Source organism: Mustela nivalis (genome assembly GCF_964662115.1).
Source record: "Mustela nivalis genome assembly, chromosome: 11".
Taxonomy (NCBI): domain Eukaryota; kingdom Metazoa; phylum Chordata; class Mammalia; order Carnivora; family Mustelidae; genus Mustela; species Mustela nivalis.
The window spans coordinates 82,895,075-82,914,955 of record NC_139030.1 but is presented as its reverse complement, the minus strand read 5'-3'; the positions used below and the strand labels follow the sequence as shown (position 1 = coordinate 82,914,955).

At 41.4% G+C, this 19,881-nt stretch overlaps 1 protein-coding gene across 3 annotated transcripts in view; it reads right to left on the bottom strand.

The window, feature by feature from the left end:
- Positions 1–2,077: 2,077 nt before the first annotated feature.
- PAX3 (paired box 3) overlaps positions 2,078–19,881 on the bottom strand; it is a 98,618-nt gene continuing 80,814 nt past the window's right edge. For 2 of the 3 annotated variants that reach the window (XM_082690417.1, XM_082690418.1), the window contains exons 8-9: positions 4,152–4,398; positions 2,078–3,640 (exon numbers count right to left, since the gene is read on the bottom strand). In XM_082690417.1, coding sequence (XP_082546543.1) covers positions 3,606–3,640; positions 4,152–4,398 — 282 coding nt within the window. In that variant the 3' untranslated portion in view covers positions 2,078–3,605. The remainder of the gene's footprint in view (positions 3,641–4,151; positions 4,399–19,881) is intronic. The other variant, XM_082690421.1, reaches the window with a different exon arrangement.

Sequence of the window (19,881 nt, the reverse complement as noted above, 5' to 3'; positions counted from 1 at the left end):
ATCAACAAGAGATGTGAGCAGGGTGCTAGGTGGCTTAGTCGGTTAAGTATCTGTCTTCAGCTCGGGTCATGATCCCAGGATCCTGGGATGGAGCCTTTTGTTGGGTTGCCTGCTCAGAAGCTGCTTTTCCCTCTGCTGCTACCCTCCTCATCTCATGCATGGGCTCTCTCTCTAATAAAATCTTTAGAAAAAAGAGAAAGAGAGAGATGAGCCACACACACACACACGTGCCAAATTCTGAGATTGGGAAGGGAGGGAAAATGACATGAAAGACAGTTCTGTTGTGTAATCCCAGCTCCTGGAAGCATTGCTCTCATACTGGGAGTGAATTCTGTTTTGTAATACCTGCTTTCAACTTGAGTCTGACATGAGGGTAGCTTGATATAATGAAGAGTCACCAGCAGGATTTGGAAAGGTAAAGGAAGGCAGGTTCTGCCATCAGGTTGAGTGGAACTCAAAGCCTGTTTCTATTGTTTCTGACTGTGTATGACCTCGGCCCAACTAATGAACAATTCTGGACCTCAGTCCATTTATGTGTCATTTGGGGCTAATAATCCCTACCTCACAGGATTTCGTGAGGACTAAACAAGATAACAAAAGTGTTTGGTAGAAATTACCTTCCTTTCCTCTTCCTAAAATATTTTGGAATAGCTAATTGTTAAAAAAAGAGCAAGAACATCTAACACATTTAAAGAACTTGGACATTTTGCATACCGCACTTCATGTCCTTAGGGTTTTAAGAAGACATGCTTTAGATCAGCACTGATGAGCAGAACTTTCTGCAAGATGGAAATGTTCCAGATCTACATGCCTGATACCACAGTTTCTGCCCTCATGTGCTTATTGCCCCCTTGAGATGCCATTAGTGCACCTGTGGGACTGACTTCTTAGTTTTATTTCTAGTTATTATATTTTTTAAGATTTTATTTATTTATTTGACAGAGAGAGATCATAAGTAGGCAGAGAGGCAGGCAGAGAGAGAGGGAGAAGCAGGCTCCCCGTGGAGCAGAGAGCCTGATGTGGGGCTCGATCCCAGCACCCTGAGATCGTGACCTGAGCTGAAGGCAGAGGCTTAACCCACTGAGCCTCCGAGGTGCCCCGAGTTATTGTAAATTTAAATAGCCATGTGTGGCTAGCTGCTTACTCAATTGGACAGCACTCCTTCATATCTTCCTGGGTCTTTGACTATAAGGTTCTCCTGCCTTGGGGAGGCAGAAGAGTGAGTTGAAGCATGTAGACTCTGGAATCGGTCTGCCTGGAATGAAACCCCAGCTCACCCCTGGCAGAGCTCACATAAGCACGTTATGCCTTGGTTTCTTCATCCGTGAAAGGGGAATGTCAATGACAACAACCGTGCCTCATAGAAGATGTTGGGAGGAATAAATGGGTTAAGGCAAGGAAGGGCACTATGATTATTTACTCGATAAAGACAGTCCTCGTGCTTTATTGCAACTGTACATTTACCCCCCTGCAATACCCACTAGGCTATAAGCATTGTCCTAACACCAGTGCCAAGGACCATACCGGGTACAATTAGACTCTCAAAAAATAAGTGTTTAAAAAAGTATTGAAGGGACAGAGGGAGGGAGGGAAGTGGAGAAGGATGGGGGGAAAGAGGAAGAAGAAAGAATGAATGATGTAGGCAGTCATGTTTTCCATGAGGAGTGAAGAAAGCCTCTAAAATAAAGCAAATGACAGAATACGAAAGCTTTCAATAAAAATTTCAGTAGAGACGACCACTGAAGATGAAGACAGAGAAGGTCCTCTGGGGGAAGACATACTCCCAAGACGACAGTGAAGGGATTTGATAGCTCAGAGAACCACGGAGAGAGAAAGGTGGACTTAGGGGTCTTGTTAATACCACATCTACAAAAATAAAAGCTTCGATCATTTAAAATTGTGTTCAACCAAGCTTCTTCAAGAGAACACACTTTTGGGGTGTGTGACCCTATCTGTGGAGGTTACAGTCTAATTCAAAAGGCCCCGTTGGCAACGAAGCATGTGTTAGTAGGTTTTCCATTCGTAAGTTTTTATTAATGCTAGGTGCACCGGTTCCCCCCAAAAAGCAGTGTTGGGCAAGTTTTCATAACTGTTTATTCATTATAAATAGTAAATATTTACTGCACTTTTTACATGAAAGACATTTTTACAACACATTGTTGTTGGTTGAGACCGCAACACAGAGAGAGCACTTCTCTTGACCCATCACCCTCTATGACCAACGCATGAACTAAACTGGAACTACGTCTAGTCTCACTACCCCACTACATCATCGTTCTTAACTCTAAAGGGAATGTACTTGTGCCTACCTCGTTCATGGTTCCAAGAAGAGAAAGAAATAAATAACACTGCCTTCCACCTTCTCGTTCCTCTTAACAGCTCGAAGAAAACAAATTTATTGACATTCTAAAATGTCACCACACAAACGTATGTAAACCTCGGTTCCTATAATCTTTCCATATTGGATATCCTTGTATAACTTAAAAGTACATGAGAGCCACGTGGACATTTCTGTTCTTGCCCTGCCTTTCATAGAAAAGAGAAGAATGTAAACGTCGTCGTTGTAAAAGCATGATTCTCGAACACGGTCTCTAGTCAAAGGGAGCAAGCCGGGTGTTGGTTGTCCATTAAATGGCGAACATCATGCATTCTACCGCAATGAATCATGGGCTGCGAAAATAAAGCACCTGCAAAAATATAGTTCTGGTTCTGTTTCTACGGCCCTGGCCATTGCCAAAGCATCCGTGAGGTACACAGTATTGCACACCGATAAGCAGCTGTGGGAATGCTCGTCACTTCCTCTCCACCGCGCTTCCTTCCCCCCGCCCCGGCCAGGTTGGCTTCAAAATGAAAATGAGCTGGGAAAATGTCCCATACCTCTCCCCACCCCGAGAAAGAAAACAAGCTTTTTCTCCCCGTTATCCCATATCCTGTTCACAAGGCTGTCCGCCCCGGGACCTTTATTGACAACTGGGTTACAAATGAGGACAAGATCACAAATAATTTATTTGGGAGGTCCTTTACATCTAGTCTAACTTCCTAAAACATGGTGCCATTTATTTTTATATCAATTTCCAGTGTGTAGAAAAGTCAAGGATTCCTCCATTCCTGCTTCGTGACGGGAGCAGTTTCAAAATTGTGTAAGTATCAGCATGGAACATCAAACATGTTAGAGTTTAGAGTACTCTCCGGCTATATTTTAGAACATTCTGCTTGCCTGAACCAATCCAGATAAATCTCACACACAGAGACACACACGCACACGCGCACGTGCACACAACTGGAATGTTTGGGCTCCTTGATCATCAGCGCTGAAGAGTCGGGGTATTTGATGTGTAGCCATGTTAAATCATTGCCTTCAAATGTTGCATTTGTCTTTTCACTGTTCCAGGCCCTCCTTTCTTCCACTGCTTTTGTCCAATATGTTCAAAAGAATTTGAAACCAACTACTGGAGAAAAAAAAAAAATCAATCACTCTTCTTCATCTCCTGGCGAGACTGCCCCCCAAAAAGGTGATTTTTTTTTTTTTTTCTGAAAAGATTCTTCATGTGTAGGCTGTGGAGACTGGAAACAGGGCCAGTTTTAGCTCCAAGTGGACAGTTCACTTATGCGATATCTGGCTTGAGATAATGAAAGGCACCTGTAAGGAAACACACGTAGCTTTTTAGGTCATGCTGGGACAATTCACAGCAAGGGGCAAAATCAGCTACAGGCTGACAATGTCATATTTAATACCATGGTATCAAAGGATCGAGACTAATATTTTTATTCCGGAGACAAGTTTGACACAAGTCTGTGTCCTTGGGATTATACCCCATATGATCCTTGAGCTGACCTCATTAAGAACATGTGTTTCTAATGCCAGGGGTTATTTCATTTCGGCCAACCCTCGTGTTTCACCTAGTGGCAATCAGCCTTCACATCGCGGCAATTAATAACCGCAAGATGTTGTTGACATCACTTAAGAAAATAACGATACAAGGGAGCCCTTGCTGGAACAGTCGGCGGGCTTTGCCACAAAACGGATACTGGGATGTCAGGCCTAATCACGATGCCTCCGCCGCCGCCGCCACCGCCGCCCCTTTCTTAAGGAAGGGTGGAGATTTTTCATCCTGTCAGGGGTAATTAGCCCCAGAGAGACCAAGGCTTACTTTGTCCATACTGCCCATATTGGTAGCCTGTGACAGGGTCCATACTGTAGCCCGTGGTGCTGTAGGTGGGTGGACAGTAGGACTGAGATGTTGGCAGACTGTCCAAGCTCTTCATATGGTCTAGTCTCTGACTGCAGCTGGCCGACACCGTGGTGGTAGGTTCCAGGCCCCCGGTGAGAGGGGAGAGAGCGTAATCGGTCTGGGGCTGATGGGGTACGCCACCGTGGTTGGTCAGGAGTCCCATTACCTAAAATAAATGGGCAGATTGGGAGGAAGTAAGAAAGCAGAGAGGACCAGATCGTAGCCGAGAGCTGAAAAGATAACTGAAAAAGTCCCATTTTTATTTCTTTGGAAATCTGCTGGGATAGAAGGCGCTGACCACAACGCCAAGGGACACAGACCCCGCACCATGCGCCGTGATAACCTCTGACTGCGGCTTCAGAAAAAGGAGAGGCGGGGAGGGGAAAGGAAAAGAGGTGGAAAGAGAGCCTCCCCACGCTTCTAGTGATAAAATGGGCCTAGAATTTCAAAGGAAGGAAGGACAGAAGGATGGAGGGAGAAATTATATCTGTTCATGTAGAACAATGGCTAATCGTGTATTACAGCTGGAAGTTCCGCACGTGATTTTAAACAGACATTCACTTATATATATTTTCTTAAGTTCAGTGGATTAAAATGAAATTCTTTTTGTGTATTTTAAGATACCTACGTCTATTCTCGGAGTGTTCCCTCCAAGAAAGTTCCTCTCCCTATCTTGGCCATCCTTAAGGAATCAGAGATAGTTACTCCCTCCCTGATGCTCCTGAGTGCTTTCCTCATCCCTCCCACTGTGCAACCGTGACTTTGATCGCCTACTTTCAATTATGAGAATTTTGGGGTCAATAACCTACTCACCTGTATAGTCCTAGCACCTACCTTCGTACTTGACACATACTAAGAACTGAAGGAAGGAAGGGGGGAGGGGGAGGGAAGGAAGGAGTGGTGAACAATTCTCCAAGTAACGGCCTCCACGCCCTGCCTTTGCATTTCTTATCTAAACATTTCATATATAAGAAAAAGAAAGAAAAACCTGAAATGCAAGCATGTTCTAAAAACTCTGTTCAATTTTCTAAAGAACCCTGGAGAGTGAGAGAACTTAAAACACAGAAAAACAAAAACAAAAACACAGCCACCTTGTGATTAACAGAACAACTTTCAGATCGCGGGGAAGTGTTTCGCAAACTCAAGCTCACTGACCCTTACAGCTCCTGGAGATGGAAGTTAAGTGGCTAATTCATTTGGCAGCTGGAAAACTGCCACTGGAGAATGGGAGTAACTCTTCTCAACCATCCAGCTTTTTCAGGGGTCAAGAAACAATGGCAGAAGAAAATCAGGTACTCTGTGAAGAGCCTGTTGATCAAGCATTTCAGCAAGGGGGTGGGGGGTGCATAACAGCACACGTGGCCAGCATCTTCCTGCTGCTTTTGAGGGAGTTTGAAGCATATAGGGGTTAAAGTTATAAATAAGAGCAAGAGGAGAGGGTAGCAGTGAGCCCCCAGCCGTGACTCTGGCCTCACGCTGTCTACCGAGGCAATTCAGGCCACAGAAGCCTGGATGGAGGGCTCCCCGCAAGGTAGGAGACAGCGACTCGCCTTGCATCCCGGAAAAGACATCTTAAATTAGATTCCAAAATCAGATGCTCCCATCTAAACCAAATCTTCTTGAAATGCAGCTTTAAACGGATGCATGTTCAATTAGCCCCAACCAACAAGAGTGAGGGCAGATCTTCTTAACCAGTTTCTATAGGTGACCCTTTCTTCCTCTATTTTAACAAGATACCAGCCTCCCCCACCTTTCTTCTGAACAGCTATTCTGTGTTTTCTCACCTGCCTTTTCGTTTGAGTTGTATGTGTGAGCACATGGGAAGCCGGGGCAAGGGACGGGGGTAGTTGTGGGGAGGGTGTTTGTAGAAAGCAGGACAGCAATACCCAAATTTTTAAAGATGTTCCAGGGAATCTACATTTTCTTGAGTTATGTGGTGTGGTGAAATAGCTTTTTTAAAAGACTTTAAAACTACTTATATTCTAAAAAAAAAAATAATCATGTGTGACAGAGTGTCATTTTATTTTACTGGGGATTTGGGAAAAGTGAGAGTCACAAAACAAAGAATCTGTAGATTCTTGGAGTTCTAGGATGGCAGGCAGTCACCAGGATGTGGGGCTCTCATGGGCCCCCCCACACTGTTTATAGTAAGTTAATTACTTCATTTTCTTATTTAAGAACCTTGAACATAAACCAGAATGCATTTAAATTATTTCCTGAATGTTCTTCCACCTCCATGTTTGTTTGTTTTCTTTTCTTGCCTTTGAGTTTGTATAGATGATTTTATAGTACATATATCTGGAATTTTTTTTAAATGTTACTGATGTACTCATGTGTTAAATATTTTATTTCAGCCAAATTATGCAGGCATGTCTACTAGAAGAAAACGATCTAAAATAGAGGTTTTTCAGGGCCAAGCCTACCCTTTCCAATCAGGGCTATCTCTTTGTGTACTGGCCTGATGAAGAAGAATGGATGAGGAAAATAATAATGTGACAAATGTGACCGTGGCAATGAGAGGGGGGATAATGACATGGACACAAATATTTTATTGTAAACTGTGCTAAGTAAAAACAAACACTTAGTAGAAGCAATTTGGTAATTCTATTAATCCCAAAAAGAAAAAAGGTCAATGGAACTGGATAAAATGGAATTATATTTAAATTAATAGCACCCTTCCTGAAAATACTTACTTGAAACCTAGTTAATGTTATATTCTTTTAAGGGAGAAATGGAATATTTGATACACAATTATCGTTGAAGAGCGAGAACAAACTGTTATTCAAAACATGCACACTCTCTCATGAGCTACACGTACATTTTTGTGATAAATGTATTTTTTTAATCCTCTGCCATATATTTCTTGTTTGCATTAACTTTGAAAGCAGTAATAATTTTGTCCATGGGAGAAAACCATGAAAATCGTAAAAGAGAAAAAATGAGTCCTTCCTCCAAGCCAAGGTCAGCTGATGACTCATGGCACAACTTTGTGCAGTTGCTGAATTAGAAAATACTTGAGAACAAGATTTAAATCTAAGACCTAGAAAAATATCTCTGGGAGGATGGAGAAGACGCAGTAGGATTTGCCAGAGTCAGATTCCAGGGCAAAAAGAAAGATAGTCCCTTAAGTTTCCAGGAACAGAGCATGACCCAATGAAGAGGGATGGTTGCTGAGCAAATAGACAGGAGGAATCCCTTTGGGGTCTTCCTTTCAGTATTCCCCGTACCCCACACAAAAAGCCAGTGACAGTTTCCACCTGAGCAAGAGCCGTTAGTTCAGCAGCCCAGTACCTGCAGTGGCTAACATGAAAACCGAAAAAGACCAAAGACCAACCAACTTTGCTTCCTTTGACTTCCCCGATAGAGCCCAAGAGACAGACATTCTCCCTCAAGTTCTTATGTCCACTGTCGTGGTCACATATTGTCCTGTGATTTCTTTCTCGAGATTATATAAAGATGGGCAAGAGGCACTAATATTTTCCTACACTAATAGTTTCCTAATCTCCCAAAATGGAAATTAACAAATAATTAGAAACTAACATGATTTATTCCAATGTTTCACATGGAGAAAACTTGAGAATACATCTTTTTAATAACTTCTAATTTAAAAAATGAAAAGGAAATCTGCGTTGGAAAATAAAATAGCAAATATATCACTACAAAACGGATTACTTTCCCCTAACATAATTTAAAACCTCAAGTCTCTATGGAAGGGTCCCATTACACTTTTTATGTACATTTTTTTAAAAGCTATTTTGTATTTCATGTGGTTCAAGGGAAACTATGGAAATTTCTTTTTGCTCCACAAAGAGGTTGGTAAACGAACTTCTTAGAACTCCCCCAATATGGTTATGGAATGTCTTCCAGTCATATTTTCTTTCTATGAATATTATCCCAATTTCTTTTATACATGCTTTTCCTACAGCAATTTGTCATTCAAAGCCTAAAATAAAATCTTCATTTGTTGCAAAATGGGGTAGGTTTCCCCCCTCATAAACCATTAGTAAGCGGTTTCTACGACAGACTGGCATTTTGGGGGGGTGGGGGGCATTGAGGGAACCATAACTGCCTGGTTTTCAAAAACAATTTCAAAGAAAAATAAACTCAGGGCTAATGATTTCTGTCTACAGAACACCAACCACACTCTTACTAAATGCCAGATAATCAGTCCAGGAGATGCAATGACCAAGAAGAATTTTCCTGCAATAAAGATCTCTGTTCTGTCCCACTGAGAATGGATGCAGGAGGAAGATTTCATACTGAGTACAACTCCTAGGTAAGGCATCTGAAAAAACCACTATTAAGCGTCTTTCTAAATCACTACCTCCAAAAACACTTCCCAGACACTGTTTCTAAATTGCTTTATGGGTAACCTTTTTAAAAATCCAAAGCCTTGGAATCGTGTGCCAACACATGTGCTGATCCTTCCATCCTTCGAATTATTACAGACATTTTCGAAAGATCTCTTTTAGGTCATTCTCAAGTTTCAGAATTCCAAATAGGTTGTTTATATCCTGATTGGAAGAGTATATGGTTCAAGGGGAAAAAAAAATTCTTTACAATTGCTTCATGCCACATTTCTCTTGAATTAATTTTCCTATTGGGAGATTAAATATAAAAAACAAAAACTATGGGCCAAATGAAGATTTATGTTTAAACCAATGAGTCTGGAAAATATTTGTCTCAGCCTAAGTGTTATGGTTTTGCCATCAGCTCATCAGAAATCTCAAACAATTTGGCAAATTATGGTGTACATCTTGGTGCATCTTTTTTCCTGTAGGAATCCAGGTTCATGTCTTTACTTTCTTTTTTGTTCTTAAGTCATCAGACTTGTGATTTAGCATTCAATGATATACATTTCTGTATGTTTTAGAAAACATGGCTGTGAAATAAAGCTATGTACGATATAAAGGGTTTGTTGTGCTTTTTTTTTTTAAGCTTCTACCTTCACCTCCAAAACTGTATATACTGACTGCATATATTCTTAATTTGGATAATGTATTTTCAAAACCAAACAAAAATACTCGAATGTCTACATGGTTTTAGTTTTTTGGTTTTTGGTTTTGTTTGGTTTTTTTTTGTTGTTGTTGTGTTTTGTTTTGTTTTGTTTTCTGTTTTGCTAACACAGATGCTGCAGGAGTCGTGTGTCTGATGGTTAAATTTCAGTGACTGTATCTTGGAGTCTGGAAAAGCCTAAATTTGAACAACCAAGAACCAGAACGTTGCCTTCAGATTCAAATGCCTTAGGAATGATCCTGCAGTTGATTAGAATCTAAATAATTAGATTTTTGGCCCTGTCTGTTTAAAAGCTGTAAGAGGCTAAGTTGCCTGAGGGCAGAAGTTTCTTTAAGGTAAGTATGGTGACCTTCTCACCCACACCCACAGTTATGGGAAGGGCATGCCTGACCTTTCTTTACCTAACCAGATAGAAAACCAGTGTTTGTAAAATGTCCAGCTAAACACATCCGTATTCTTTTATTTTACTCTTTGGCTTACATTTTGCAAGTAGCTATGTTTAATGCATGATTCAAGAGTATGAGTACCAGACAAGTGCGGTTCATATGCTACATGGACTTCTAAGTTCCATGTAAAGAGCATAGTCAGTCCTGTTTCAGATCAACTCTGAGTGACAGATGTGATTTAATCTCCAGCCCTATGACCGATCACAGAATTACTTCTATTTCCTCAATTCTTTAGAGTACCTATTTCTCAATAGTGCTAAGCTGTTAAATTGACAGCAATATTCGTTAGGCACTGCTGACTAAAACATAAATCCAGGCAAAGACTCAGCATAGAAATGGCTTGCAATGATGACATGTACACACACATGCACACACACATACATCTTGTTTACTTCTAGCCCATGATGATCCTGTCCATCTATTATCAATAAAATATAGCCCATTAAGAAAGAGCTTATTCCACCCAAATGAAAAAGGTGCCAGTTAATACAGTTGGTATTTGACTGTTAGACCCACCATGGGTCATAATAAAATTCTCATATGTTTTAATTCATTTACGCATGCCTGCATTTAATATGCTTTGTGACCATGTCTACAATTAATATGATTTATGAGAAAAGAACATGTGCAATATTGGGGTGGAGGGGTAGAGCATCCACTTTTCTTCTTCTATGAATGAAAAATACAACAAAACGGCTCAAGGAAAATTGTTGGCTGTTAGCATATTGAGATGGACTGACAGAGCCCTGAGTAAACTTGAGGGAGTTAATGATATCCTCTTATCTGACCCTGACACATTTGCAGCATGTAATTTACAGAAGCTCTGTCCAGGGAATCTTGACAAATGCTCCTAAGGATGTCAGGGCAATGTTCCATTCTAATGTAAAACAGATGTGGGTCAGATACCCTCATTCATCACTTAACACAGAGAGTCTCAAACTCTCTCTGGGAGGAATGGCATTACCTGCTGTTAACTCTTCCCACCACCCCAGCAGTCCTCGGAAAGGTAAGCACTCAAACCCATCACCACTTCAAAAACGTGTCTGAACACGTGACTGTAGAAAATCAAACATATATCTTGCTTTAATTTCGTGACGACTTCCGGACATGTTTGCTAAATATTAATTGGCCCTCTGGGACCTGGGATTCCAAATCTGGAAAGGGAAAAGCTTTACACTTGGGCATCCCACAGTACTTCAGGGAGATGGATTAAAACTTCGTCGCTGATTGCCCATACAGGAAACCTGCATTCAGGGAACTTTGGCGTTGAGTCACTGTCGCGTGACCACTCATAATGCAGCCCCTTAACTGCCCAACTCTGTCTAAGATTCACGCATACACACACAAGCTTATAATAAATTAAAAGTCCACGTTGGCTTTCAGAAAGAAGGGCTAAACTCTGCCCCTTTGAAACAAAAGATGTTGGGCAACACTGTATTCTCTTGCCCCTGAAATTTTCCCTTCCGCCAACATCCCACCGACACCAAGGACAGACACTCCAGCCTACTAAGGGAGGACGACAGCCGCCCATCGCAACAAGGAAATTTCTTCTTTCTTCCAGGCCAGGTGTGAGGTAGGCAAATATTTCCATGGCTGCCAAAGCCAAGGTCATAAGATGCCATCTACAAATGCTTAAGGTTACAGAAGAGAAGCTTACCTGTCCTTCTCTTCATGGGAAAGAAGGTATGTTCTCAGGGTAGAAGAAGGGATCAATGATTAAGACCGAGTGATACTAATTTAATGAGTAGATGTCACAAAGGATATTTCTATTATCCACGGGAAAGCAGAGGACAGCCTTGCAAAAGTCTAAGAATGAATATATCCTCCAGGAAATGTGTTCTGGCCTGTTTCACAGGCTTTGTGGTAAGGCAGAATAAGCATCCATCCAAGATGCATGGAAATTTGTAGTAACTCTACAGCTATGGGACGTCTGAGAATACAGTCTTCCAAGAACCAGAAGCTATTACCCCACTAAGCTAAGATCCTGTGTACCTCGATTCTCTCCCTGACTCAATTCCAGGGACACTGAGCCAATAAAGATGTCGTGTTGCTTTTCTGCCTGTAAATTTATTTATGTCCTTGATCACAAATTGGGCAGCGGCTGTGTCTCCTATCACACAGGAAACTGATGTTTATGCTGGAAACACCTAGGGTTTACAGTGAAACCACTTATAGAGTCTTTAAGATGCAGAAACCACATCTGCTCCTACAGGTCTTGACAAAGTAGTGTCTTTGTAATTTAGTGATTGAAAGAATATTCCGCAATTCGTAACTCAAAGTTGTTTGGTCAGATTGTCCCTTACTTTTTAAGACCTTTCCATTGTACCTGTTGTCTTAGCTACCTCTACTCTTCACTGAAGAGGGAAGCTTAGCATTTGTCGGATTCGCTTACCTTTGATGTATTCAGTACTATGAAGCTGTAGATATTTTTAAAATATACCCATGCCAATATTGTATTTCAGTAAGCCAAAATAAGAATAAGGAAAGGAAACTATCAGGATAGCCCTGTTCTTTCCCCACTCCTAGCCCCATGGAATAAAGAACCATTGGCTCATTCTTGCTGTAGTGAGTTTTTATGTATTTGTAATCTGAATTTCTCAAACAAAACCAAGTTGTATATGTCATACTTCTGGGGACTACTGTATCTCAGGCACATTACAATTCCTGCATTCTTAATGGATACCAATATTCTTTAAAATGTCTGTATAGGGGGCACCTGAGTGATCAGTGGGTTAAAACCTCTGCCTTTGGCTCAGGTCATGATTCTAGGGTCCTGGGATGGAGTCCCGCGCATCAGGCTCTCAGAGGAGAACCTGCTTCCCCCTCTGTATCTACCTGCCTCTCTGTCTACTTCTGTCCGTCAAATAAATAAATACAATCTTTAAAAAGAAATATCTGACTAGAACAACTGAAAACACTCCACTCAACCAAGAAACTGCCATCCTTTTGATATCATCAGTTTCCACATTTGTCTTTGGCAGGGACAAACGTGATGTTTTTGGTTTTGGTCAGAGGTTCACAGGCTATTTCACAGTAAACAAGAGTGAAAGTCCTATTGCATTCGTATTACTGCTTCATGAAAAAGCATTTTCAAATTTCCAAAGTACTGTGTTTTCAGCCAAGCTCTACTGGACAAGTTGTTGTTGTTGTTGTTATCTTCCCCCTTTAACAAGAAGATGAAACAGAAATGGAGAGAGTTTAAGCAACTTTCCTGAGGACACACAGCTAGCAAGTGGTGGGTAAGTTTTGAAATCTGATGCTTTTGACCTTGAGGCTTCTTCTTCAGCTTGATGAGTTACATCCACACTGCCATCAAGTCACTAAGCAGGAACTCTTTCCTTTCTTTATGCTCCTATCTGCCTGTCTAAATAGTACTAAGCAGTTCACAGCTTCTTCTTTAAAATTACTCTTTTCCCGGCCAAGATTTTCTGCAGAGGGGGGTACAATGTGTGGAAGGGAAAGGTAACATCAGACATTACATAAAAAGAAGAATCATTCATTAAAAAAAAAAAAAAAATCAAGGGAAGCATTTGAAACATAAATAAATTAGGAGCAGGTCTCCAACTGTGTTTTCTCTCATTCAGCTCTTCCTAGGAAATGTTCCTCAAAACTTGGTAGTTTAAAACTCAACCAAAGGTCTCCATAGTTAAATCAGAAAACATGGAGTGAAACAAGTATGTTTCTACACTGCAAGACTTGTCAGAGCCTTTAGTAGGCTAATGTGTCCTGGAACTTTGGAAGAAAAAGGGATATAATTTGTAACATTTATCAAGTGGTTGATTCAGAATCCATTTACCCCAAACCACCTTTCAAGGAGCCCACTATGGGGAACAAGCAGTGCTTGGTTCTTGGGTGTTCCAAGATGATTAGAGCCTACTATCACTCTAGAAGCTCATAGTAAAGAGGGGAATTGATACATTATCATATAATACAGCATGGTATGTGGTACGTGTTTTCACAACGTACGAACACACCAACGGACATCAAGAGAGGCTAAAAGACTAAGTTCTGCCTGCAAGAGTCATGGCAGAATTGCCACTGAACTAGAAATTTTCCTGTGGAGTCACACACATAGAGAGAGGCTCAGCCCTGCGGGCAGTTTTGAAATCCAAAGTTCAATTAGATTTTTTAAATGCAAGCTGCCCAAAATGAGACCTCAGTTTTTTGTGAGATAAGCAGGTAAGTTATTTCTTTAAATAATGCCCACCTCCTTCATTTCTTCAGGGTTGAGGATGGGCTGCCGTCCTGTCCCAGGTAGGAAATGTTCCCTTCCAGGTAGAACTCCTACCCTGTGAATCTGTAAAATGCACTGTCTCACAACTGCCCATCTTTCTCGTTCATCAGTGAGAACAGTGCAATCACCAACCTCAGAAAGTCTAGTTCACTGCACTCTAGTTAAATGTCAAGAGTAATTTTTAAATATTGTACTGTACATTGAAAAATACACACCTCTGATGAGACCCAGACTGTTTCACAGAAACAGATTTCTTTAGAAAAAAGAAAACAAAAAATAGTACACAACTAATGAGTAAATCCAGTCCTCTGTGTCTGCAGTACAAAGCACACATTCAGTCCCTAATTGAATAAATATGCAAGTATTCAGATTTCTGTAGATATTGCCATTTTGCAAATGCGGTAATAAATTAAAAGCTTTACATTGCATTCCAACCACACATAAAGGGTCGATTCAGACCACTGGCCTCACACTAGAACCCAGCACGGCTTTGCTGGGCTTTACTGACTACAAAGAAAAACTTTTTATTCTAGGAGTTTAGTGATAGACCTAGCAATCACACTCAATTTTTTCTCCCCCAATAGCTACAAAAATTCAAATGGACCCCAAAACCATGAGGCTGTTGCCTTCGATTTGTCCAACCCACGAGACGAGGGAAAGTAGCTGATGGACTTTCTCTTTAAATCAATACAGCAGACCCACAAAAAATGTAATTCAGCAAGAAAGGTTTGCTTGTGGCTCATTTCAGTGAGATGATGTAAGATTCAGTCATTGACGCTGCTCCCTCCCTTCCTTAAAAAAAGGAGATTTGGGCCAAGTCGTCCTTTCTTGCAAAATTCTCCCAATCTGTAACAAACTCAAGAGGCTGCGGCCAGAGCTGACAAAAACCAGGGCCTGCCTCCTCTTCTTTAAGGGGAGCAACCACAACCTTCGGAGAAAAACCAAAGGCACCAGGTCAATTACAGCCCCCACCGATTCAACAAATGGATTAACATTTGCTGATTAGCAGCAGCGTTTTCAGCATGGAGCAGAGCATCTCAAAAACATAGCGCAGCAGGATGGAAACATGCAAATGGCCCATAGTTATTCTGGTGTAGCTGAAATGGGCTCATTTATAATCATAAACATCCTGGAGCCTTCATAAACACGTGAGGCTGCAGCCCTGGCTTTGAGCTCATGGGCTGCTTCAGAAATGAAACAGAAGGCTCCAGCTTTGGAGGGGCTGCCACTTTTGCATGGACTGTCTCTCCGTCTGAGCTTTGTTTGACACCCAACCAATCTCTTTAATCAAAATCATTCCTTTTTTCCTCCACAGGTGAATTTCTGGAAAGTGTCAAGGGGAGGAAGTGCCTCTGTTGGGAAACGGACTGGTGGTGGCAGGCCACCTGCTTATCTGGTTCTCCGCAATGACAAAGGAGGGCCGAGGGTGCCAAGCCTGCAACCTGGGTGTGAAATGGACAAGACGAATGGCCGGGCATCGAGCAGCTTCTGCACGCGTGCCCAAAAACGGCCAGAGAAATACCTCTCCTGAAACAGGAGCCGCCTCCACACCCCCGACCAGGGTAAATCTTACCGCTTTTCCATGGATCAACAGTACAAGAAAAGGTCAAGGAATTACCACGCCACAGTGGAAAAGATTTCTCCTACGCCACCGAAAAGTACCCATCACAACCATTCTTAATGATGATACTGCCTCCACTTAACAGGCTGATCTGCTGTAAGCCCTTATTCCTCCTCTGGACAAAGAACCATCATTGTGCCTTGCAGCTATGGAATCTGAGATCATTGTGAACACCGTGGTGCAAAAAATGACAAGCAAAATCAAAAGCAGTCTTGAGTTTTGTGTACACATATTAACACTTAAATGCTTCTCCCTAATAAGTGTCGGGATTAACAAATGTTTGTCAAAAGAAACTGTGCTGAGCAATTGAAATCTGATTTGAAATGGAACCACGACGGTCTAATACATATATGCATGAAATGAAGACGTGCCCTAATAAGCGTGGCTCCCACCAAATATCCAATTTACATACATTACACACTAATAATCTCAATTTTAATATTATTCTTTAAAAGCGACTGGATGGGTGGTTGAGTTAAAGGTTTTCTTTTGTAAAATGAGGATAAGAACAAAAGTTGATCCCGGTTGTCCTCCGCCATTAACCACTGTCTCGTTAGTAGGACAATCTACCTCCTCTTTCTTGGGTCCATCCGTCCCCATGAAGCCGTGATCCCACAACTACACGGAACAGATGCGTGGTCCACAGGCTTGATGAGATGTGCAGACCTACGCTTTGTTCCTGAGGTGTTGAGCAGCAAACAAACATTCAAGTGTTTTTAAGCCTGGTACACCAGGCTTTATGAGAGTTTTTTTCTTTCCTCAGTAGATTATTCATGAAACCTGACAGGTGTACTGGTTATTCAATTACAGCTTATCCAAGACCTGGACAAAAATTTGAAATGAGGCCTCGGAGCGTAGCTCTTACCATAGGGATTTATTAATAACAGTTAGACGTTCCTCAAAACAAAACTTTTTTTTTGGTAATTTAAGCCCATTTTCTTATTTTGTCGTTGGTTTCACTCATAAACCAGAAACGAAAATCTGCCCATCTGCTCTAAACATAAAATGTGTTCATAATAATCCAGATTTATGCCAAATGTATTTTTAAGTATTGCCGAATTGAGAGAGTACTCAAAATTTACGGCCTCTAAGGTTGCAACGAGGACTTCCTCTCTTTAAGGAAGAAAATGCTTAAAATGATCGTAGGAAAGGCTCAGAAAGCTTCTTGGATATCAAATGGCTCTGTAGGAAAAAAAAAATGTCAATGATATAAGAGTAAATGAATCAAAACCATATGGATCAAATTTTCCCTAAAATACACAGTTTGAAAAATTAAGGAGGAAAAGTGCTTGGCAAAATGTGTTTTAGGTTTTACCAAACCCAAAACATTTGAAGAATCATTTGCAATGGTTGATGAACCCTGAATGCAGCCAAGTTGGCCCATTTTTGTATACAACACAATAGTAAAAAAAAAAAAAAAAAAAAAAAAGCTTTCTAGAAACCATGTAACCCCAATGATACTGTATTTCACTCAAGAAATCATTAGAAACCGTCACAAAAACCTGTGGCAATTATAGCCCTGGGATGGGGCTGGGGCATGAAATGATAAAAGTTTGTTAAATTAATTGGCCTTGTTTTGGGGGTTTGGTTCTGTGTGTTCTGGACATGGCGGGGTGGGGGGGGCACTAAGGGTAGTGTTTCCTGCAAAGGAGAGTTAATTGGAAGAACATGGGCCAAATGTTAATTAGTCTCATGTCTTAAGCATATGGTAGGATTTCCCTGGCGCTCTGTATTCCAAGTCAGCATTCCTTCCTCTCTCCTCCATGTGCAGCAAGGTGCTGGGAACGTGCCATCTGAGTCTGGAGGGGAAATACATGGTCTCTATTTCTCTGTGTTCTTTCTGTACGGTCCCCACACCAAGACAACACAACCTTCCCAAAGAAGGCTGCTACTGCGGGAGAAAGCCCTCACTAGAGAGACTTGTAGGGTCTTCTCAGAAGCTGTTTGCCATTCAGTCTGAGGAGACCCATCTCTTACACGGGGTATGTGGTTCAGTTGAAAGGCAGTTCAGAGGCAGCAGAAAAGGCTGAGATCATAGCCTATCCCCTCTGTCACCCATCCCTGGGACTCTTGTCTCAGATTCCCCGACAGATCCAGTCTCTGGGAGAATGTGAAGCCAACCCCTCCTCTTGGTGAAGCCTTTGGACGACGCCTGCAGGAAAATCAGGTCAAATATCAGTGCTGGACCTCTGAAAGACTCGCTAAGCCATTACACCTCCTCAGCAAGTGAAATGTATCGTTTGTGTTTATATGAGAATTAGTAACAACTGGAAGAGAGAGATTTTGGGCTCTGAAATTGGCCAGCAGTTCACCCTGCCATTTAGATCATTGTGCGGCAATGGTCTCAGTTTTTCCACAAGAAAAATGGTCAAATTCTTCAGATACAGCTACTGTTTCCCTCAGAACAAGAGAAGCTTGAGGAAGGATACCCACGTTTCTAAAATTTCTTGTGAATATTCTAATCTTTTGTCAAAATACATGTCAGTCTATTGCTCCTCAAATCTGACCAGCGGGACAGGTGTGACCTCTGTGTCACTGTGTCACACCTGTCCCTCATGAAATTGAGACCCTCCCTGAGAAAAGCACTGAGCAGGACATTTAAGAAATGCCCTGGGGCTGGCTGATGGCTCTGATTCCAGGCTCTAGAAGAATCCTGGCTTAAGGGAGGAGATATGTCCGAGACTCCAGAAGAAAACTAACACTAGGACTCGCACATAGAGAGAAACAAGTCTCATGGGATCCAAGTCTGAATGGCCAGCCCCACCAGGAAGAAAGTCAAACGCGATGCACACATTATTTTGAACAGGTCAAACAGCCTCCACTGAAAAGACCTACAATAAATTGATTGAAAGAATTCAAAAGAATTTAAATCCAATTCCATGTAAGTGAGCTGGTGGGGAAAGGCCAATGCTGAAGTGTTAAGATAGAAAGCAACATGGAAAGCTATATACACTATTATTTCCATTATATTTTTTTAAAAGGTAAGACCCAAAAGAGCTGGAACACAGTATGTAAAAACATTAACAAAGGCTGCCCAGGAAAATTTCTTTTTTCTACTCTGAAGACACTTTAAAATTGTTTTTTCCATTTTCTATAATAACCATGCAGGACCTTTATTATCAGGGAAGTTAATAGGAAAAGTGTGTAAAGCAAAAAAGATGTAAAGAGCATATTAGCAAAAAGAATGTCATTTAACATGAACCAAAAACTTTTAAAAACTCATCTCTAGTTAAAGGTTTTAAGATGTGATGAAAGCCTCCTGCCTCTATTTTTCATGAAACCTCTTCCCTCTCTGCCCAACCACGTACTCTCACGGGGGCGATCCTAGACTCTGAGCCAAGGGTCCCAGGTTCCAGTCCCAATTCTCTCTCTAGCCCCTGGTGGTCTTCAGCAGGCCTCAAGCTCTCTGAGCTTCTAGATGACTGGTCTGCAGATTAGATATCCAGAGAGAAGCAGAGGAAGTAGAGGAGGAAAAGAAGAGGAGAAATGGTAAGATTAGTTCCATTTTTAATATCCTACGATCCAATCTATTCGTAAGCCCTTCTATCTTATCAGCAGGAAGACCGAAGGACCTTTCTTTTCTCTCTTCTTTAAGTAAGAGGTAAACCAGGCTGTTTGGAGTGGGCTATCTTTGAATTATCTTTAGGATATTCCAAATAAAGCCAGACAACCAAAAGTAGGATTGGTCCCCCTTTGCTTAAATAGAGGCAATCCTCAGAAGAAACAAGGAGGAACTTCATTATACTGTCTGTCCCTTTTCTAACTCGCTGAGCATTCGGCAAGGACAAAGACATCATGGATTCCTACTGGTGGTTTCAGGAGGAAATATAGGATCGAAATGCAAAATATCCAGGATACGTACAGAGTAATAAGTAGGGAATTAATATATAAGAGCATAATAAAGAAATACAGGAAGGGTTGCCTGTGGAATTTTCCATTGCTTGATATTGGAATGAATCCCACCCCACTGCCAACTCTGGGATCATAAAATCAAAGAACAGTTCCAAGATTAAGTGCCAATGACTTCAGTTACATAATAGTAATAGAATAGAATAGAATGAAATAGAATACGGGTATTATAACATACAAGAGCTCATAGACTTACAAGAAGCTAGGACTTTCACTTCGAGAATACAGATCCGTGTCATTATTTCTTTTCTGATCAACACGAAAGAAAACCACGGGTGTCCTGGGTCTCACCTTGCAGAAGCGGTTAGGGTTAGTTTACTTTTTATGAAAACTTTCACAACCCAGTCGAGTTCAAAAAAGTTCTGCTACGGCCCCAAACAATTGATGTTAAGAACCGCAGAGATAACTGCTTCTGATGTGCCT